General features: G+C 41.7%; 1 protein-coding gene across 1 annotated transcript in view; it reads left to right on the top strand.

Annotated features, from left to right (window-relative positions):
- LOC120936165 (cytochrome P450 2K6-like) overlaps positions 1–23,717 on the top strand; it is a 41,746-nt gene that overhangs the window by 5,916 nt on the left and 12,113 nt on the right. Inside the window, exons 3-7 of the mRNA XM_040348317.1 lie at positions 5,530–5,692; positions 16,034–16,183; positions 17,414–17,574; positions 19,629–19,805; positions 22,861–23,002. Of these exons, the coding sequence (XP_040204251.1) occupies positions 5,530–5,692; positions 16,034–16,183; positions 17,414–17,574; positions 19,629–19,805; positions 22,861–23,002 (793 nt within the window). The remainder of the gene's footprint in view (positions 1–5,529; positions 5,693–16,033; positions 16,184–17,413; positions 17,575–19,628; positions 19,806–22,860; positions 23,003–23,717) is intronic.

The following is a 23,717-nucleotide window of genomic DNA, read 5'->3' as shown; positions in this document are numbered from 1 at the left end:
CTTTTATTGCCTTTAAACCTGTTAAATGCAATATCAGGAGTTAATTTTCGGTGTCAAACACTAATTCAGGAGAATAAAAGCCATGGTCAGTTCTAGAAATAATAGTTCTGGACTGTAAACAAGAGGTACTCCCGCACTACCAAAAAACTAAAACTAGGGGGCACTGCTGCAGACACCTGGTAATCTATCCTAAGTAGAAAAATGTCAAAAATGAAAAAAGTGTTGATGTCTGCGCTGTGTAACAAAGGAAGGGGGGGAGGGGGTATCAAATAATATGACTATATTACACTTGAGAGTAAGAAGACTAAGCCTTAAGTATAACCACTGGGTGATCCAAATAACAAATCACAAATGCAACGTGAAACAGTGAAATGAATAACACAATATAAATGAATAGCATAAATACATATAGGAGCCAAAAAATGGCATAGGAAACACACACGTGCAAAAATATATATATGATGAATGAAAGCAAATATGAAAAAGTCTCTGAATGGTGATCCCAAAGGCAAGTGTTGAGGAATGGAAAACTTCAGTGTGCAAAAAACACCTCCTGTGACTTTTCAGCAGCTCACTTCACAGCTGTTGCTCAAACAGCCTGACAATCCTCAAGTATCTACACAGCCAATGGTACGATATGTCTGAGAGTGCGGGTGAGGGACCCAATCCCATATATTCATATGTGAAGAGACAACAAAGGGATATATAGCGTAACTCTGTAACCCAGTGGGTGGCACAAATAGATGAACACACCAATGCATGTAATAATGGGCATATCTCCACGAGCGCCGAGCTCACAATAAATCCCTCTTTGCCTCACACTTTTGATCGATGCTTGCTCAAAAGGGTGGCAATGAAATGGCAATGGAATCCTGCGTGTCCTTTAATGTCCCTCTTTACCTCACACTTGCAGCAGATGGTTGCTCAAAAAGGTGGCAATGTAATGGGAAGAAGATGGGACACACATCACATAACCCTGTGATGGAAACAGATTTAATGGTAAAAACAATCATAAAAAACTCACATTAGCAACAGGTGTAGGGTAGCATACATCCACGAGGTCTGAGCTTGTCTGCCTGCCGTCAGATGGTGCTGTGTCTAGTGCTCCAATCCCCACAAAAAAAGGGATTGGAGCACTAGACACAGCACCATCTGACGGCAGGCAGACAAGCTCGGCGCTCGTGGATGTATGCTACCGTACACCTGCTGCTAATGTGAGTTTTTTTATGATTGATTTTACCATTAAATCTGTTTCCATCACGGGGTTATGCAATGTGTGTCCCATCTTCTTCCCATTACATTGCCACCTTTTTGAGCAACCATCTGCCGCAAGTGTGAGGCAAAGAGGGACAGGAAAGGACATGCAGGATTCCATTGCCATTTCATTGCCACCCTTTTGAGCAAGCATCGATCGCAAGAGGGACCGGAAAGGTCACGTAGGTTTTATTGCGAGCTCGGCGCTCGTGGAGTTACGCTATATATCCCTTTGTTGTCTCTTCACATATGAATATCTGGGATTGATTTGGGTCCCTCAGCCGCACTCTCAGACATATCGTACTATTGGCTGTGTAGATACTTGAGGATTGTCAGGCTGTTTGAGCAACAGCTGTGAGGTGAGCTGCTGAAAAGTCACAGGAGATGTTTTTTGCACATTGAAGTTTTCCATTCCTCAACACTTGCCTTTGGGATCACCATTTAGAGACTTTTTCATATTTCCTTTCATTCATTATATATATATGTTTGCATGTGTGTGTTTCCTATGCCATTTTTTGGCTCCTATATGTATTTATACTATTCATTTATATTGTGTTATTCATTTCACTGTGTTTCACGTTGAATTTGTGATTTGTTATTTGGATCACCCAGTGGTTATACTTAAGGCTTAGTCTTCTTACTCTCAAGTATTTAGAGTGTAATATAGTCACATTATTTGTTACCCCCCCCCCCCTTCCTTTGTTACACTGCGCAGACATCACCACTTTTTTCAATAGTTCTGGACTGCTTTTAACATGTTTTCCATGCTATTCTTAATTGTTTTGCTGAAAAGGCCCACTGTTTATGGAGCCCAATAGCTCAATCTGATATTTGCACACAAAAGAGTATGGGACAAAGAGAAGAGACATGCCCTTCTGAAAACTCATTACAGAGTTGCAGTGAGAGAAATATAGAAAACAGCTTCTATAGTGTTCTTTCTGTTTAGGGAGAAACCCATTATGCCGTGTGAATCCAGTACTATTGATGCTATTTGTTCAAAATGTATGTAGGAAATTGGATCATACCTTATACAGTTGTGACCCTTGATACATTTAGGTTAAATCTCTTTTTATTAGTTTTCAATCATGGATGAAGAAAATATTGAAGAGGGGGAGGGAAGGATGGGGGCGGGTGGAATATGAGTGAATGTTATGGCAGAGATTGCTAGCTATGGTATGAGTTTAACTATAATATCAACACCTAGTGGTGTTGTTCATTATGATGTCAAGAGGTTTTGGAATACCTGAGAGGATCTAAATCATGTGTGATGGAAAAGGTCCATCCTATCTGTGTCTCCAGCTATCGGGCTCTCTGTATGCATTTGGCCATTCATGATTGTGGCCCGGGAGGATAATGGCAGTGTACTGTTTGTCTTCCAGTGTCTGGAGATCGTAGCTCAGGCTACTACTAGGCAGCACTTAGGATATCTCTTTTTATAGATCACAGAGAACATAGGAGCACAGAAAATAAAGAAACCTCTGGGGAGCCTATTGAAATGTATAAATTGCTTTTCATATGTGTGGAAGATGGAAGGCCAGAAAGGCCAGAAAGTTTGAATTTTTTTACAGTTCAACCAGATGCGTACATACTGTAGATCATTGGTTCCGGTTGGCACCTCCAGCAAGTAGCAGATGACGAATAAAATATCTTTTGCAAGGTAGTTGGGCATCTGTACCACCTGCATATGATTTAACAAGGATAGAGAGTATGTTAGAGCATATGCTTAAGCCCATTCATCCTTTAATAGTTTCCTTCCTAAAGCCCTTTCCCAAGCCTGTTCAAAGGGTGGTCTTTCTTCATAGACTATCTCTCTTAAAATTGCATATAGCATATAGGATTGATGTTGGCTGGGGTACAGTTGTTGAATAGGAACAGTTCAAACTTCCTCAGGGGTGATTTAAAGTCATTCCTTTTAATATGGACCTAATAAAGTTGTAAAATTGTGTCTCTACCATTCCTTCATGGTGGGTTGAGATTAAGATTTAAATTGAGGTCTTGGTTTGTTGGAGCCTGATACTGAGCATGCATGATATCTGTAAGTTCCTTCAGCCAAACCCGGAGCGCTAGTACGCATCCTACCACAGAGGTCTTCTCAGCCCTTACACCTCCTTCTCAATGGGCTCTAAGTAAATCTAGTGGCTTACTCACCCGTCTCCCATACAATAACTCAAATCGGGAGAACCCCATAGATTCATGCAGCACTTCCCTGTAAGCGAATAGGAGGCGTGCCAGAAAGTTCTTCCAATCCCAGTGAGAAGTTGCAAACGTCTGCAGTAATTGCTTCAGCATTCCATTGAACCGCTCACATAGTCCGTTAGTCTGAGGTTGGTAGAGGGAGCTCTGTAGAGGTTTATTCCACACAGCTTCCACAACTGCCATGTCTGGTCCACATAAACTGAGCCCCTTGGTCTGAGATAATCTCCTGAGGGAAATCCACACAAAGACCCAGAGGAGGGTCTCCACCACTGTCTCGGGATGGATGTTTGTCAGGGGAATTTCCTAAGGGTAACGATTAGCTTAATCTACCAAAGTCAAGATATATCTTATTCCAGATGGATTCGGTCGGGGTAACAGTCCTACCAGGTCTTCAGCTAAAGGGCTCAGCTATGATCTGTAGGGGGTGCAAAGAAGCTTTAGATCGGTCACCCATCTTTCCCACCCGCTGACAAGTATCAGAGATACGACAATACTGTTTAATATCCCCAGTTATCCCTGATCAGAAAAATAGCTGAGTCAAATGGTGATGGGTTTTGGTCACTCCAAAGTGACCAGCTAGGGGAATGTCATGTCCGATGCTAAGCAGGTCACGCTGATATTTCTGCGGCATGACCAGCTATCTCTTGGGCACCGGATGAGATTCCTTCCCTTTGTCACCCGATAAATGAATTCCTGATTTATCCATTCCTTTTCAAATCTCCTGGGGTCCATCCCTGCCCTATACTGGTAACTAGCTAACGTTGTGGTATAGTCTGGTCAGGATTAGGGGAGTTAGGTCTTACCTGGGTCCCATCATCGAGTGCAACCTCAGCTCGACTGGCTTGTTGTCGGGTGGTCACAGGAAAGGTTTCTGGGGATAAATCCACAAGGAAAGATGACGAAAGATGCCCCCAATCATTTCCAAGTAGAATATCTGTGGGTAAATCTCTCATAACTCCAACATGCACGTCTCTAGATCTCAAACTTTGGCTCCAGCCACTTGCACTTTCCAGTTTTACCGATCAATGTAACTGTCCTTGGGTGGGTTGCCCATTCACCCTTACAGCCTCTTGTGATGCCTGCGGTTGTCATCAGCAGCAGCTTGGATTGGGTTCACCTCATGTAGTAGCCCAAATTCCTCTTCACCCCAGCTGGTTGAGGTAGATGGTGAGGCGGCTTCCAGGCAATGAGTGGCCGCCCGGGCTAGGCCAGGGGCAGCACGGTTCCATCAAGTGACATTGACATTCCGAGAACAGTTAGCCCATTGGTGTCCTATTTGATTACACCCATAGCAGCGAGGCCCAGTCTTCTTGATGGGTATAGCCGCTCGGGCCATTGCAGAGAGGTTGACTGACTGCCGGGCGGATGGCTGGATATGGTCAGGTGCTGACGGTGGTCTGGAGAAGCTGCGAGACTCTGGTTGGTGGGATCTCCAGGTATCCACATACTGGTCAGCTAGTTCCGCTGCTTTGTCTAGTGTCAAGGGCTTTTGGTCTTGGACCCACTGGGGCACTTCAACGGGGATTGTTTGTAAAACTATTCCAGTAGGATCAGTTCAGCAGTTCAGCAAATACACTTTTGCACACTGGCACTGACTAATATTCCAATGTTTGTCTTCTCCCTCAATTTTTATACATCAGTCAGCTAATGTCACCCCAGTGCTGAGGGAGAGGGGCACAGGAGGGTCAAACAAGGATGCTGTGGAGGCAACAGACTTACTAACTGATGATATCATTGGTTGTTAGGATGCCAGTGTGTAAAAAGGCATATTGGTGTGTAATGAAAACTGTGGCTTTGTGTAACTAAATGCAGGCTTCATCCACCTGCTGGCTTGTATACAATGTTTGATATTTTTTTAGGAATAAACAAACATAGATTTTTTTTTAATGGGCACACCTCTTTTAGTGACAATTTTCTACAAGGATTTCCCTCAATGTGAAGAGACAACAGGGAGTATAAGGGATTCTCCTCAAATCGGTTAGCTAAAAAAAAAAAAAAAATGTATCCAATTATGTATTAGTGTGTTAATGGATTATTATAGCAAAAATTATGTATTTATATAAAATGTCCTATTTCCAGCTGTCCAAGAAGTATGGATCAGTATTTAGCATACAGATAGGCACAAAGAAGGTGGTGGTACTTTGTGGTTATAAAGCGATTAAAGATGCTCTCGTCACTCATGCAGAAGAGTTTGCTGAAAGACCAGAGATTCCAATTTTCCAGAAGTACCTAAAAGGATATGGTGAGATTTTATTTATTTTATTTTACACACTCTAATGATTCCTTGCAAATTCGCAAAATTGTAATATATAAGTGATAATTAGACATGTACTTTACATAAGAGCTGCATATTTGCTCATCGATAAACATAGGTTCTGAGGGCCAGATCCACAGCCAGCCGCCGTAACTTATCTTTTCCCATTTAAGTTACACTGCCAGAAAATTTCTACCTAAGTGCCCGATCCACAAAGCACTTACCTAGAAATTTTCGGGTGTGTAACTTAAATTCCGCCGGCGCAAGGCATTCCTATTCAAATGGGGGCGAGTCCCATTTAAATTAGGCGCACTCCCGCGCCGAACGTACTGCGCATGCTCGTGATGTCATTTTCCCGACGTGCATAGCGCGAAATTACGTTACGCCGAGCTTCGTGAATCGCGCCGGGTCAAAAAAGTTGCGTCGGGAAAAAAAAAAGATACGGCGGGAATTTTTTTTAAAAAAAAAATAAAAATAACAGCGTCGCGGGTAAGAAGGGTCTACTTTTACAAGGTGTAAACAGTTTACACTTTGTAAAAGCAGCCCTAATTTTACACATGCAACTTAATACTTACAGTGAAAAAACGAAGCTGAAAAGCTTCGTGGATCTCCGTAAGTGCTAATTTGCATACCCGAAGTGGCATTTCGACGCCAAATGCCCCCAGCGGCAAATGCGGTACTGCATCCTAAGATCCGGCAGTGTAAGTCCCTTACACATGTCGGATCTTCTGTCTATCTCTTGGAAACTGATTCTGTGGATCAGTTCCAAAGATAGAAACAGGGATACGCAGGCGGAACAGCAGATCCGCCTGCGTATCTCTTTTGAGGATCTGGCCCTATGTCCTGTAGCGCTACACTTTGAGGAAGAGTTACTAAAACTGCTGCACTCAGAAGCTGCCAAACTCTTCAGGCAGCATTATTTTTGCCTCGCAGCAACATGAAGCAATTCTAACGCTTCAGTGTGAACAACTCTACCCGCTCCCTATTGTAACAATTTTAAACACTTCAATACAGGGTACTTTCATCCCCTTTCCACCCAGGCCAATTTTCAGGTTTCAGCACTGTTGCATTTTGAATGACAATTGTGTGGTCAGGCAACACTGTATCCAATCAAAATGTTTATGATTTTTTTCCACACAAATAGAACTTTATTTTTGTGGTATTTGATCACCACTGTTTTTAAATTTTTTAAATTTTTGCCCTACAAATAAAAAAAGACCAAAAAGTTTTTCTTTGTTTCTGTTATAAGACGTTGTAAATAAGTATGTTTTCTCCTCCACTAATGAGCACTGATGAGGCTTCACTGATGGACACTGATAAGGCGGCACTGATTATGTGGCACTGATGATGAGGCACTTATATGCAGAATTAATGGGCACTGATAAGCAGCACTGATGGGCATTGCTAGCTGGCACAGATATGCAGCACTTATGGGCACTCATAGGTGGAACTAATATGCAGCACTTATGGGCACTAATATGTGGCACTGTTGTGAAAAGTTATGAGCTTTGCCTATAAGCAAATAATTCCATTGCACTAATAAGCACAGTTATAGCTCTCTTGTATAATGCCGTGAAAGTGTGCTTGTATATCACAGACAGATGCTGGTATCACATTGATCTTAGAAAATCCTGCCCGAATAGGACGTGCTTTGTTTATTTATGGGGTTGAACAGGGATAACAAATGGAGGTGATGGCTTCACAACCAGCCAATCAGGCCTTGTACACACGACCGAACATGTCCGCTGAAACTGGTCTGTCGGACCAGTTTCCACGGACATGTCCGACCATGTGTAGGGCCTACCAGACAGTTTTCCGGCCTAGCAGACAGGTTTCCAGCGGACAAAAGTTTCTTAGCATGCTAAGAATCTTGTCCGCTGGAAGCCTGTCCGTCGGACATGTCCGATGGTTAGTACGACTCATCGGACATGTCCGCTGGCCCGAAATCTCACGCATGCGTCGAAGTGATTCGACGCATACGTGGAATCATTGAACTTCCTGGTGCTCGCACGTTGGCCGCGCCATCGTCGCCGCAACGTCACCGCGTATTCTGTCTGCGGGGAATTTGGTCTGATGGTGTTTACACACATCAGACCAAATGATCCCAGCAGACATGTCCGGTGAAAACGGTCCGCGGACCGTTTTCATCGGACATGTCTGGTCATGTGTACGAGGCCTCAGACACATGTATATCTACAAATAAATATCCAGCAGTGACGTATGCAATCAGCCGTGTGCAGAGCAATGTGTGCAGTTTCCTGCTGAGACACAATGTGCCTCACATTGTGAACACTGCAAACATGGTTCTGATCAAGACTACATGCATACTCCCAAAATTACCATTGGCACAAACCATACTCCACAAGGCTCAGCAGGCCATGGCTTTGTACGGTTATTCTATGGTTCCCATGTACATGGGTCTGTTTGCTGGGAGCATAGATGCAGTTGCAATGAGAGGGCCAGTCTCTTGGTGAGGCATAAGCCAACATCCCTTAAAGGGCAAACAGATCTCCTGCATTCACAGGAAGGTTTCCGCAACCAACGGTCCTTCACCGATGTCTGTATATGCAGACACACTCGCATGAGCGTATTGCAGCAAAACTGTCACTGGGGGACCTCTGACAATATACATTAATAAACATTTCCACAACAGCCCCTCCTCTTTGTTATTGTAAATTTGTCATTTGCCATGTGTGCCTTGATGAATCTTGATCTTCTTCTTACACCTGGAAATGAATCTGTCTTTACAGACCATATGAGTTCATAAAAATAAAAATCCCGCCTTGACTTGTAGACTCTGTTCTTCAGGAGGGATGACTTAAAGGGAGGACATGATGTGGTAAGCTGTAGTAATCGCCAGTCGCTCTGGGATCCTCTGCGTTTGGTACGTGGGTTGGGCTTTGGGACGTCTCATTTCAGCGAGGAAGATGTGGTCATCTGCTTGTGCTCTGTTCACTCGTCCAATCAGGCAACAGGAGCACCTCATCACGACATATAAAAGGAATAGAAACAAAAACAACATGAGTATATATACCCCTACTTCCTTCAACCATGATCTGATGGAAAAAAAAAGTTTCCCAGACCCTTAAAAGGATTCCACCCTTTTACGAGCTATAGCTCTGGCTTTGCCTTGCAGGGATCTAGCCTTATCCATATGGGCCTGAACTTTGTCACTAGTATCCTCGATCCAGGTACAACAATATTTTCATATGAAATTACAGAGACCCCCCTTGGATGCCAAAAGATAATCAAGGGCCATCTTTTCCTGTAATAGAATGGTCTTCATCTGTCATTGTTCCTGTGAGATCTCCCTTATAGCTTCAACGGTTTCAATTTAACATCCTATCCACATTGGATGAGAAATTGTTCAATCGTTTCATAAGTTCAATCCCCCACCCTGTCCAAGCAGGAAACTATGCCCAGACCTGGTTGGAGTTGGTGAACAATTCCCTTCTAGCTCTTCCTGCCATTCTTACCTTCTCTTGCGCCATCAGATCCTCACGATTGTCCACAATGTAAGATACTGGGACGAGTTTTACCAGGACGCATGAACCTTGTGCATTAGGGGGAATTACCTTATAACCTAAAGTACCGCATAAGAAGTCGTAGGGGCTTTGAGTAGCAACAGAATAGACTGGAGGATTTTTCACTCGGTCTGAACGTCATACCCTTCCTTCCAACAGATGTAATCTGATCTAGAGTTGGTAAGATCAACTTTATTACTTTCCTTACAGGTGGTGGTACCCACAAAATTATCCCCTTTACCAAAACTAATGAAATTAGGAGGGCGGGACTTTGAATGAGACACGCAGTCAGCAGTAAAGAAATTGATTTACATTTTAATACACCATTTTCTGGTTCTTTACTGCTGACTGCGTGTCTCATTCAAAGTCCCGCCCTCCTAATTTCATTTACTACCGGGATGGAGGCTCCTGCCTCACTCAAAGTCCCAAACCTTCTTTTTCTTGCTTTACCAAAACTAAAGTCGAAGCACACTTGTGGATGACCTAGTTGTCCCCATACCCATACTGGTAAGAACCAGAGCTATTGTTAAAACTATAACTAATTTTACCCTCTAGAAATGTATTGTTAAGTTCCATTGACAAGTGACTTTTTCGAGTCTTCCTCATGCAAATACAAACATCATATATAGCATGTGACGCTGCCACTGGGGTACTAAGGCTCGGTGGAGATTCAGAGCAGACCCAGCAATTGGTCTTGTTTGCTTTCTTACCTAGTTGGAGGTGCACTTTAAACAATACGTTTGGATGCTTTTCATCATCACCCTAGCTAAAATACACTAAGCAAAAAATAAAAATAGATACTCCTCATTTTTTGGTGTAGTTGGATCCAGTTGTCCCATTCATCAAGCTTCTTTACCACGACCCAGTCACCTGGTTAGATAGAATGTAAACCGGTTATCGTGTCAGGCTCCTGGAGGGACTCATGAACCCTGTGGCAGACTTTTTGAAGTTCACATTGCAGTGACTGCACATACCCCGTCAGCTGAGAATGTAAAGATGACAGCTAATGAGGAAAGTACAACCATGTTTTGGTTGACTTCTGAACAAAACCTCATATGGAGATAACCCAGATATGTGGGAACTCAAGGGACCCTTTTGCACCATTTCACCAGCTGTGGTCACTGCATAACCTATATGTGGCTTACCTTACCATCTGGGGTGTAATACCTGGAACCTTTGACAAAAATATTCTTAGCATCTTGGATAGGCCCCTCTGTCACCGGACTGATGGTTGCTGATTTAAGTTCCATCAAAGAAAGACAGTCGTGGAACATGTTGTCCTACTAGGTCACAAACTTTGTTAGAATTAGAGAGGTTAGTGTTGTTAGTTTGAAAATTGTCATTCTTACCATTAGCTCTGTCCCCATTTTCTTCATTACACCAGGAAGAAGAGATGTAGGGTTTAGAATAGTGCAAAAAATGAAAAATAAATAACAGGAGTACCTAGCTTATTATACTTTTACCTTCTCTTAGGCATGTGTAACCTATAAAAGATAAACGTATAAACAAAAAATTGTCACTCTATCCTTGACCTGCAAAGAAGGCAAACAATACAACATTCCAAAATTCCTGTACATTGGTAAATGGTCACTGACATTCCTTAAAACTGATAACAAAACTCTCTGTAACTCTTAAGCCCTGTACACACGATCGGATATCTGATGGAATCTAATCCGATGGATTTTTTTGTCGGAAATCCGATGAAGCTGACTTTAATCAGTCTTGCCTACACACCATCATTTAAAAATCCGTCCGTGCCAAAACGCGGTGACGTATAACACTACAACAAGCCGAAAAAAATGATGTTCAATGTATGGATTTTTCTCCGATGGAGTTCCACACAGACGATCAGATTTTTCTATTGTTTTTTTATCCATAGGAAAAATGTAAAACATGTTCTATTTTTTTTCACCAATGGAAAAAAGACAGATGGGGCCCACACACGATCGGTTTGTCCGATGAAAATAGTCCATCGGTCTGTTTTCATCGGACAAACCGATCGTGTGTACATGGCTTTACTTTCACGTTCCTACAAAAATACAATGGCTGTGACGGGTAGGAGGGCCGCCGTGGTGGGCTCTAACATTTTACTACATACAAAGAATGAGGAGACTAAAACATAAGACAAACATTTACATTAATTACATTAAATTTCCAAGACAAAACCAGACGGAGCAAAGACAAAAAGTGTGTTTTGCTAGTCTAGGCTTTACCCCGCAACGTTCTTTCCGATGGGCTAAAATTATACACACTTCAAAAGAATTTGAAATTTATTTTCCAAGTGAGCAGTAGCTAAATTCTAATTCATGTTGAACAAATTTTAACTAGACAAACATACATGTACTGATTCATTCATCATTATAGATATCTGAAGCCATAGCTGAGCTACTTCCGAGGTCTTTTTATTCTGGAGTCTCATCCCACCTTCAGACATAAAAAGTACCTTCCAAAGCAATACACTGTACTTTCTGACCGTTTATGACAACTTCTAAAGGGTATAATGGCTTTAGCCCCATACCCAGATTTAATGTACTATGCAGCTGTCTGACTGGCTCCCCCTGCATGGATGACCCATTGCTCTTATACGATTCAAAATGCCTTTTTGCGGACTTTACATACAGAGACCCCTTGGTCTTTACCTTCGGAGCGGTTATTGTTTGCACCTTTATCACTATCACCCCCCCAGAATTTTGACTATTATATACAGCCTGACCGGTCTGCTAGAAACTTCTCCTCACGTTATATGCTAATACAATCATGCTCCGGATTTCCAACTATTCTACACGGCCTGACTGGTCTCATATTAAACAGTCCTATAAACGTGTTTGCCAGACAACCACAAAGCACAATGAAATCCTCCACTACACAAAACAATATTATGGCTTCTTTCTATCTGTACCTAGATGTTAAAACAACAAATGGGATGCCACCGTTTACTCGAGGAATGTTTACTCTCAACTCAAAACTGAATTACAGTATAAAACTCTGCAAAACAACTGGAATTAAATGTAAAAATCAAAGTGATTGTACTGGAAACTGAATTTAGTACAAAAACAGACTATTTTTACTCGAGACTAAAATATAGCACAAAACAATGCAACTAAAGCCAAAAACTGAAATTCCTGCATAAAGCTGACTTAATTTCACAAAATGTTGAAATTTGGCCCAAAAAGCAGAAAAATTTCACCCAGAACCAAAATTCAGCAGAAACAAAATAGTAGTTGTAACAATTGAAATTCGGTTTACAACAAGATTTGGCAGATGAAATTTGATTTACGACAAAATGGCCAATGAAATACGGTCTACGACATAATGGGCGATTAAATTCGGTCAATGACAAAATGGCAGATGAAATTCGGTTTACAAAAAAATGCCAGCATTAACAATTGAAATGCACCCTACGACAAAATGGTGCAGAGTTATGTCGCCGATCCCACTAAAACCAGCACAGACCACGATTTCTTCATTAGAAAACCAAAATTTCTTCCCACAAAATCTATACAATTGAGACACCAAATAACGCGACTTAACTCTGACAACAGCTTCCACTGCAACAGGGCAATGAGAAATCTTTACTGCATGCTTTGCCTTTTCATATCTCAAATTATAGTCCTGTATCCCAGAATCGACCCACAGGATTTAGTCACAGGGCATAGCCCTCTTAACCCCTAAACAGGTCCATTTGTGACTGATGTCAGCAATACATAGTTGCATCTCCCCCACAGATGCATGGTCAAATGAATATGCGGCAGCCATTTTAAAACACGACTGCTCACTTATACACACAGCATACATTTGCTTATACCAAACACTCAAATCATACAATTATCTATACCAAACACTTTAGGTTGTATTAATTGGGACCTATATAGGACTTAAATATAGGTTAGCTTCCCAAACAATAGACCTACCTACAATGACAAAACTATAACATACAATTGAAATCCCGCCATTATACAAAAAGACAAAAAACAAAGGTTCTTTTGCCTAGCAGAATTTACCTGATACAGCGGACAGAGATTCAAGATCCCGAACACAGAACAGCAAAAATGTAAAAAAAAACCTTGAAGTATGGCTGTCTTACCATAGGTCGGCCTTATGCTGGTCTGGTTATGGGTCCCTTTTCCGCCTGAAGTCTGCTGTGTTAGGAAGTTCTGTTGGCTCCTAAACAAGGGCTCGCCATCTGTCATGGAAATTAACAGCTTAGTCTATAAGCAAATAATTCCGTTAATAAGCACAATTATAACTCTCTTGTATAATGCCAGGAAAGCGTGCATGTATACCTCCAAGTAACACAGGCAGATGCTGGTATCACGTTGAGCTTAGAAAAAGGACATGCTTTGTTTATTTATAGGGTTAAATAGGGATAACAAAGGAAGGTGGTGGCTTCACAATCAGCCAATCAGACACTTGTATACTTTAAAAAAAAAAACAATCGGGCACATGTATATCTACAAATATATCTACAAACAGATCTCCCTCAACCACAGGCAGGTTCCAGCAACCAACGGTCCTCCATCGGTGTCTGTATGTGCGGACACGCTCGCAAGAGCGTATTGCAGCAAAACTGCACTGAAGACATCTAACAATATACATTAATAAAAATTTCCACAACAGCACTGATGGGCACTGATAGGTGGCACTGATGGGCACTGATAGGTGGCACTGGTGGGCATTTATAGGTGGCACTGATAGGCGGCACTGATGGGCACTGATAGGTGGCACTGATAGGTGGCACTGGTGGGCATTTATAGGTGGCACTGATAGGCAGCACCGATGGGCACTGATAGGTGGCACTGATGGGTGGCACTGATGGGCGGCACTGACGGGCACAGATTTGCATTTCTAAGTGGCACTGATTGGCATCCCTGGTGGCTCTAGTGGGCATCCCTGATGGGTTCTAGTAAGCACCCTTGATGGGTCTGCACTGATAATAAATGCACTGATAATTATCAGCGCAGACCCCCTCTGTCAGGAGAGCTCCTGAGATCTGCTGTAAAATGCTGAAAGAGAGTGTATAGCGCGCTGCCTGTGAGACAGTTTCACATTGAGCAGTTAGCAAGGCTTCTAAGAGCCGCTTATTGCGTTCTTTGTATTTGTAATTTCGTTTTTATGCTTTGTGTGTATTTGATCATTCGTGTATTTATTTATTTATTAAAATTCTTCATGGTACAAAAAGTACAGAAAACACAGTCAGTTACCCGTAGGCCTCGATGCGCCTAGAACAACAATACAACCACAACCAAAACAAACACATCAGCCAGCAGAACAGTTAAAAATTTAAAAGAGATTAGCAGACTAAAAAAAAATAAAAGACCTATGTAATTCCATAGGCTTGACTGAAAAGCTCAGTTTTTAAAAGCTTCCGGAACTTAAGGAGATCATTCTCAAGCCTTAACTTTAGAGGCAGGGAGTTCCAAAACTGTGCTCCCTGAACCGCACTCGTCCTCCCTCCGCATTTTTTCTTTAGAAATTTAGGAATCACCAAAATCTCCAAATTAGCCGACCTTAAGGTACGGTTAGGCACATACTTGGTGAATTTTTCCTGCAGGTACATTGGCCCCCTGCCATGGGTAGCCTTGTGCACCAAATCCAGTCTTAAACAGAACCTGTTCCTTCACGGGTAGCCAATGCAAGGCTCTCAAAGACGGAGTGATATGGTCACGGCGACCCACACCCGTAAGTAGTCTCGCAGCGGCATTCTGGATAAGCTGTAGTTTGTGCATTTCCCCTTTAAGGCCTTGTTCACACCATACATGTATAAAACAGATGGAAAAAATGCCAAGATTTGACTTGCATAGACTTGTTCACACCACGTGCAGGAATGTGAGTGAAATTTCTGTAGATCTGTGCAAGGACACAAAGAAATCTATTTTTTTTTGTCTCTGTGTAGAAAAAAAGTAACATAAATTTCCTGCAAGGACACAAAAAAAAATGTACTTCTGGGATGAGGTTGGGTATAAGTATAATGTTGCCATGCAAACCAGCCACCCCCTAAACAAAGTCATACTGCCAAAATGCATCGAGGTGTGACTGAACAGTAACAGAAAGTGACCTGTGTGGTCCCACCCGATGTGACGTGTTCTGGAAATGACAGATGTATCAACATCGGGAGTAACGCTAACACACTGAGAAAAAGCCCACTTGTAGTATAGCTTATAGCTACTACATGTTACCTGTTGTGGGATTTTGTTTTAAAGCCTATTCTTCTCTTGTTTTTGAGTATTTTTTTTTTTTAATAAAGGGTTGGTTTATACTATTGGAGCCTTTTATTCCTTTTATGTACTGTGAGAGCCACTTTGGAGGATGGTACCTTGAATTGCTGAATTCAATTACAAGCAGTGGTTTTAACAAAGAGCACATAATGCCGATCTTACTTAAGAAAGTATGGATACCTGGTAAGTGCCGACCTGTTGGGGGAGAAGGATTGTGAGCACATGAACACACGGTGATATATATTTTCAATTAAGTATATACAGATGTAATTGGAACTGCTTCACATTTGGCACTGGGTGCTATTTAATATTTAAAAATTGTGGACTATATATATTTTGCACATATGTGTTTTGTGAATTTTTTTACATAATTAGTGATCACAGCGCTGCATCACTTTATTTACGTATCTGTTATATTACTTTGGCATCCTAATTATTGTAGCAGCAGTGACATTTTTTATGATGTATTTTTGGGGATTTTGACTTTCTTTTTTTTATTTTTCAGTACATAAATATATCAGTTATTGAGTTTAAACTGAATATGACAGCTAACTACTAACACAGTGACATATTGAATGTCTCTACTGTAGGTATATTATTTTCACGTGGAGACAATTGGAAAGCAATGAGACGGTTTACCATTTCAACTCTGAGAGACTTTGGAATGGGGAAGACATCTTTGGAGGACAAGATTCATGAAGAATGTGATGCATTAGTGAATACGTTTAAATCATTTAAAGGTTTGTATATATGTCATTATCTATTAGAATATAGTTGGGCACCCGTAGGACTTCCATAGAAGAAATGTAATAGTGTAATGGTTGCTTTATTAAACCAACGTTTTGTCAAGTTACAGCTTGTCTTTCTCGGGGGAAAAGATGCATAGAAAGGTGCCTAATAAATACCCTCTAAAAGAACACCCCATGACCCCAAAAAGTTTGTCTCAACTCTCTAACTGCTAGTTTTGCGAGACAGCTTTTTTGCTATCCAGTTGGGGAGATATAACTTTTCTTTTGACATTTTGCTCTTGAGCGTTGTCACTTGGACAAGTGTCCTCACTGGAAGATTTCCCCTCTATTGTTGTTCTAGTGACAACTCAAAATCTTGGATTTCCACCCTTTCATTTCCTGTTACAATGGTCTCCAGGAAAAACAGAGAACGTGAATTTCACAAATGGGGACATAACAGCCTTTTAAACCTAACACTTACCCACTCTAAAAATTAAAAATTAAAATTGGATTTAGATTCACTTTAATTCAGATATTTTCTAAAATGTCAAGTTGTAACTTTTCATTCCAAATAATTACATATCTTTTAGGAAAACAGTGAATGACCCCCACTTAGGAGGTTTCAAATTATAAATAAAATGAATATTGTGCAAAAAAGTCCATTCATAAAGTGCTGTTGATAAACTTGTGCTCGAAGAATAATTCCAATCCACTAATAGAAGTTTCCACCTCCACCAAAAATGGAACAATCACCACAAATGTGCTCAAGGATGGCACCTTACCACAAGATGTTGACCTATTTAGTTAAAAAGAGGTCAATAACAGCATATGGCATAAGCCATGGTTTCCATGCGCGGCTCTTAATCACTTGTTTCCACCAGACTCCATAACATAAAGTAAGTCAGAAGAAAGAAAAAAACGCCATAGGTTAATATCTTTTTAAAAAAAATGTATAAAATAAGATTGCGCCAAGTGGCCCCTTACTTTTGTTGGTGCCTTTCCCCGGCACTGAGGCTAGTCAGCGTTGTATATTTAGTGGAGAGACGGTTTCCACGCTGAGGAAGCTCGCAAGGTGGCGTGCGTTCCACCTCTCGGATCCAGAGAGCCAGCGGGACCGGAAGTGCGTTGATCTTGCGTGATCAGGCGCCTCGACGCACGTTTCGTGTTACCATGTCATCAGGAAAGCCAAGGGTTTAGAAAGCCTTCTATTCTTTTTTTCTAACACTGTTTCTTTTATTGTAGGCAAACCATTTAACAATGCCATGATCATGAATTCTGCTGTAGCCAACATAATAGTGTCTATAATGCTCGGCCATCGCTATGATTTTGAAGATCCAATCTTTAAAAGGCTAATGAGCATGATGATGGAAAACTCAAGGCTCATTGGAAGCCCCATGGTCATGGTAAACCCTTTTTACTGTTTGGTTCTAATTAAGGAGAATCTATGGCACCTGTCTTTTGTTTTTTAAATTGCCCTAGTGTCAACATTACTTACCTTCCACACTCTATCACTGCATCTGACTCTATGGATGTGCACAATGCCAGGTATTATTTATAATGCCTCGTACATACTTCTGGACTTTCTGAGAAAAAAAGTCAGACAGGTTTTTTTTCTCGGAAAGTCTGGCCGTGTGTAGCCTCCATCGGACCTTTTTTGTCGGAAGTCCGACGGACCTTAGATAGAGAATCTGTTCTCTTTCTTTCCGTCGTACTTCCGACGGACTCACGGCGGACTTTTGCACAGTCAAAAGTCTGACCGTGTGTACAAGGCATTACAGGTACTTATATAGTAGCATCAATTTACCCAGCACTTTTCATATATATTGTACATTCACATCAGTCCCTTACAATCTAAGGTCCCTAACTCACATTCATACACATTAAGGCCAATTGGGACAGGAGCCAATTAACCTACCAGAAATGTGTGTGAGAAAACTATAAAGGCACAGGGAGAACATGCAAACTCAATGCAGGTATTGCCATGGTTGGGATTCAAACCAATAACCCTAGTGTTGCTAGGTAGATGTGCTGACCACTTAGTCACTGTGCTGCTGTTTTACATGGAGTGTGGCGACTAAATCCAGTCAGAGCGGTACTCTGCTCTTAAAAGGTAACAGCCATTCAGAGCAGTGTACTTCTCTAGACTGCCCATAACCTATCAGAGTGCTACTCTTCCATTCTGTCAGACTGCAGTCAATCTGAGGAACTCCCTTCTCCCCCTATCAGCTGCAGCCAACCAACAAGGTTCTTCCTCTTGCCCACCTTATTTGCAGCTTCCAACTTACTGTCCAAGCAAAACTTTTTAAAACTAGCTGCCAAGCTCCCTTTTAAGTCTTCCACTATCCAGCCTGCATCATATCCACTGATTTTTGTGCACCAACCTCCTTGTTCCTGGTTATCTGAATCTGCTGCCTTCCTTGACCTTTGGCTTGTTCCTGGTTATCCTTGTTTGCTTCCTCCTCTGACCTCTGGCTGATTCCTGGATATCTTTTTCTGCTACCTGCCCTGACCTCTGGCTTGTATCTTAACATTTGTGCACTATGTAGGCTAATTCTGACCAGACCTTGGATGTTGATACTCTGTCCAAACCCTCCCTTCTACCTAACCTTCCTATTGGTCACTAAAGCTGCATAACAGTAACTTCCCTTTCCGGCTCCAGCACCAGCTCTTTCTCAGCCATTGAGACCTATGGGTATTGCCTGGGATGTTCTGGCTGCATCATGTGATGCCTCATATGACACATCATGATGCCAAAAATTGCCTGTGAAGTGCCTGGCCCAAACACACTAGGCTAAATAGAGGGAACAACTCTATCAACTAAAACATCAGAGCAAAAGCAGAAGCAGAAATCATCACATTAACGAAGACTACTTACTTAGTGCTTTTGTCCCTATCTACACCACTGCCTAAAGCAGGGGTAGGCAACCTCGGCCCTCCAACTGTGGTGAAACTACAAGTTCCATGAGGCATTGCAAGACCCTGACAATCATAGGCATGACTCCTAGAGGCAGAGGTGTGATGGAATTTGTAGTTTCATTACTGCCGGAGTGCCAGGGTTGCCTACCCCTGGCCTAGAGGATCAACAAATATAAAGTTTGCCAGTCACAAGGCCCCTAAACTTCAGTTAGAGTGCTTATTCTCAGTGTGAGAGTATTTGTAATCCAAAGGACTGTCCCAAAGCATTCTAAGAGGATTTGCCAGATAATATCAAAATCACAAGGCCAAAGGTAGCAGCAAGAGAAGGAAAGAAGGGAGCAAGTGGCAGGTAAAGTTAAAACTTCTAACCTGCATGCTATATCTGTTCAGCGACTCAAAAAGCAAAAGAAGCCAGGCAATCAGCAGGTCAGCCTGCAGCTGAAGTTAAAGTTTTCCCATATAAATAAATAACATGTGTTTTCCACTTTTCACTGCATTTACAGTACATACATCATTATTCTGTTTTCTTTCTTTCTTTTAGCTGTACAACAGTTACCCACAAGTGATAAGATGGATACCTGGGGACCATAAAACCATTTTTAAAAATGGTTTTGAATTTCAGACCTTCTTAAGAAGTACTTTCATGAAACATGCAGCTCAGCTAGACAGAAATGACCCGAGAAGCTTAATCGATGTATTTCTCATAAGACAACAAGAGGTATTGTACCACTCAGTGTTGTCTGGCAAGCATTAATAATGGTAGTTCTATAGATTGTATAGCTTGGCATCCTAAGGAGGTAATTATATTCCCATTCCATTTTTTTAAGAGATGCCTTACAAAATTTGAGATAATTTGTATCATGGTCTGATATTTAGAGGCTGCAGCAATTCTCATAGACCGATTACTGTAATAATTAAAATATCTAATGCCGCGTACCCACAACCATTTTTTATGTCATGGAAAAAAACGAAGTTTTTCTCAACGTGATTCTTGTTAAGCCTGCCTTGCATACACACGATCGTGAAAAGAAAGGCTTGAGCAAAGCGCGGTGACATACAACGGCACTATAAAGGGGAAGTTCTATTCGAATGGCGCCACCCTTTGGGCTCATGATGCAAATTTCCCTTCTCATAACTTGCTTCTGATCATGCACATTTTTTTCCCTGTCGTTAAAGCCTACACCCGACCGTTTTTCATGACGAGAAAAACAACGAGGAAAAATAGAGCAGGTTCTAAATTTTTAATGGCAATTTTTCTTGTCCAGAAAAATGCTCTGGAGCCTACACACGGTCGTTTTTAATGACTAATTTAAAAAATTGAATTTTTCTCATCGTGAAAAACGGTCGTGTGTACGCGGCATAAGAGTGTCACAATATAATCTTTCCTGCCTGTGCCCCAAAAGGCAATGTCTTTTGCCATTTTACCCTCCCTACAGATTTATTAAAGCCTGATGATGGGAAATATGTTAGCACTCAGGCACACTGACCTGTTCATACTCTGGCCAATGACCTTTAACCCTCCTGGCGGTATTCCCGAGTCTGGCTCGGGGTTACATTTTTGTGCTGCGATCGGTAACCCCCGAGCCAGACTCGGGCTCGCCTCGCAGCATCCACAGGCAGGGTTTACTTACCTTGTCCCTGGATCCAGCGATGCCTCCCCGCTGTGTGAGCGAGCGGGTCCTCGCTTGATTCACACAGTGTCCCCGTGTGCCGCCGATCTCCGTTCCCTGCAACGTTACGACGCAGGTGGGTGGAGAACGGCGCCAAATTTAAAAAAGTATACAAACACATTACATACAGTATACTGTAATCGTATAGATTACAGTACTGTATGTAAAAAATACACACCCCCCTTGTCCCTACTGGTCTGCCCAGTGCCCTACATGTTCTTTTGTATCATAAAAACTGTTTTTTCTGCCTGCAAACTGTAGATTGTCCATAGCAACCAAAAGTGTCCATTTATGTCAAAAATGGTTTTAGAGCAGCTAGAAAACAGCGATAATAAATTATAATCACTTGCAGAATTGAGCGATAGTGATTTGTGCGGAAATTCATCATAAAAAAATAAAAGTAATGACAGCGACAATTCTGCAACTGAGCAAATTTCATTGATTTTGAGTTGATTACATTATTGAATAATTTTTATTATAATTATATTATTATTTGTTATAATTATTTATAATTATTTATTATAATATAATTTATAATTTTGTTTTAAAAAAAAAAATCATACCCGGGATGCCTACTAGACTCTTGTTTGGTCATATTTAAGTGAGTTATTCCTAAAAATTACAGGCCTACAGTATAAAACACCAAATTTCCTTGCAAAATAATTGTACCACTTTCAGCACCTACAATCTTAAATAATCATACCGCCAGGGGGGTTAAGGGGCCTAGACATTGTTTAGGTGTCTGGTGAAATGCATTTCATTTATTCAATGGAATCTCTGACTATTTTACATTTTTCATCATAGGTTCAAATGGCCTGCAGAGTGGACTTGATTCACAAAGCTATGCAAATTGTTTGCCAGAATTAGCTAAATTTACAAAGCTTTAAAACAAGGATATGGGCCTTTATTTTTTCCATGACTCTGTAATGTTCAACTCAACTGAAAACTGAAAACTGCGCTGAAGGGCCTTTGTTTGCTTCAAGCTGGTTTTACATTCTGGTACAGGTCTATTGGAATGCAAAACCCATTTAAACCAGTTCAAATCAGATCAGAAAAAGGTCAACTGCAGCTCAAATGCAAATGTTAATGCATTTTAAATAATCTCAGAAGCATCTCAAACAGATGTCAAACAGATGACACTGGCTATAAGCCCAAAGCCCTTAGACACAGGCCCTTATCCTGGTGTGTTATCTGTGTGAACTGAGCCTAATGACAGTTATTTTAAGCAGTGAGAGCTTAAATGACCGATGCCATGCAAGGACTAATGGAACAAAGTCTGCAGATCCATAGGTGGTGAGAATAAGAGCTCTAATCCCTAGGTGTGGAACTTTGTGTTGGTACTTCTTCAAAGGAACTAGCAATCATTACTTGCTAAAGATACAAATTTGGCGGGTTCAGCAGTGAGCGACTGAGTTTTGACTTACTGTTAGGGGGCATGACTACACGTGACACATCACTGATGACCGTTCCCGATCACGGGGAATGGTCATCAGTGACAGTGTCACTAGGCAGAATAGGGGAATGCCTTGTTTACAAAGGCATTCCCCTGTTCTGCCCTTGCTGACCGCAATCGTGGGCCTTCCCGGGACCCGCAGCCGCCTGCTTGGAGAATGTCCAGCATACTCTAGCACTTTCCACCCCAGCCTGACTGTCTGTGGCCTGCCATTTCATTTATTGGATTTTAGTGCTTTCCATTATAGAGGTTTGGCATCACAAATGTGCATTATTTAGGGTGGTCTGCATGCAAATGTAGCCTGCCTATGAACACCCACTCCTCCAGACTGACATCCAGTCACCAAGGCATGTTGATGCTTGCATAATTCCCCCCAAGTGTCAGCCCACTGATTACATCAGGACTTCGGTCTCTGTTTTTTGGAAGCTACCAGTCGATCTCTTCTACTGTACCAGCCATGATCTGCTCTTATTACATTGAGAAGCATGTAGACACTGTGATGATGTCATTGGATCTCAAATTTGTTATGTAATCAGGGAATCTGTGCAGGCAAAAAATATGCAGAATAAACTTCAGCTTTAAATGTATATACTGTATATTTATTTATCTTTATGGTCATTATAATTACATTGTTGAACTTTCCATTCTAGGAGAAGCCTGGTGCTGGTAATTACTTTCACGACAATAACCTAATCATACTTCTAAGTAACTTGTTCGCTGCTGGGATGGAGACAACTTCCACCACTCTGAGATGGGGACTTCTCCTAATGATGAAATACCCTGAAATTCAGAGTAAGAACTCCATGTAGATGTAGCATTTTTTAAAAAGGGCAAGCTCTAGTTGGCAAAACATATTAAAAATTGAATGTACAAACTCCTACGCAATTTACTAACCCTTTGTAGCACTTCCCCCAGGCAGAGGGGCTTGATCTCGGCGCTATATAAGTCTATGGAGGGGGGTGGGAGTGGCTCCATTTTGAAACACATGACGCAATGGGATCAAGAGTTGAGCCTTGATTATGAATATAGAGACTGGGAGACTAATTGGCAGAACCTGAGGAAATGTACTATCTCCCTTTCTATTAGGCAAACTGCTATTAAATTATTCACCCGTTGGTATCTTACTCCTCTAAGATTGAGTAGAATTTTCCCCCAAAGTTCTTCCTTATGCTTTCAGGGCTGCCCCCATCATGGTTCTTTTCTGCACAAGTTTTGGGAATGTGAGAGGCTGCAGCCCACTTAGAGGGAGATTCTGGAGTTGATGGATAGATTGGCAGGGAAGGCGCATGGCTCTGACACACACTCAGGCCTCGTACACACGACCGAACATGTCTGCTGAAACTGGTCCGCGAACCAGTTTCTGCGGACATGTTCGGTCGTGTGTAGGGCCGACCGGACCGGATTCCCGGCCTAGCGGACAGGTTTCCAGCGGACAAATGTTTCTTAGCATGCTAAGAAACATGTCCGCTGGAACCATGTCCGTCGGACATGTCCGATCGTCAGTACG

This window comes from Rana temporaria, chromosome 4 (genome assembly GCF_905171775.1).
Source record: "Rana temporaria chromosome 4, aRanTem1.1, whole genome shotgun sequence".
NCBI classification, from domain to species: Eukaryota; Metazoa; Chordata; class Amphibia; order Anura; family Ranidae; genus Rana; species Rana temporaria.
The sequence above is the reverse complement of the archived record's forward strand: the minus strand, read 5'-3'. Positions and strand labels throughout refer to the sequence as shown.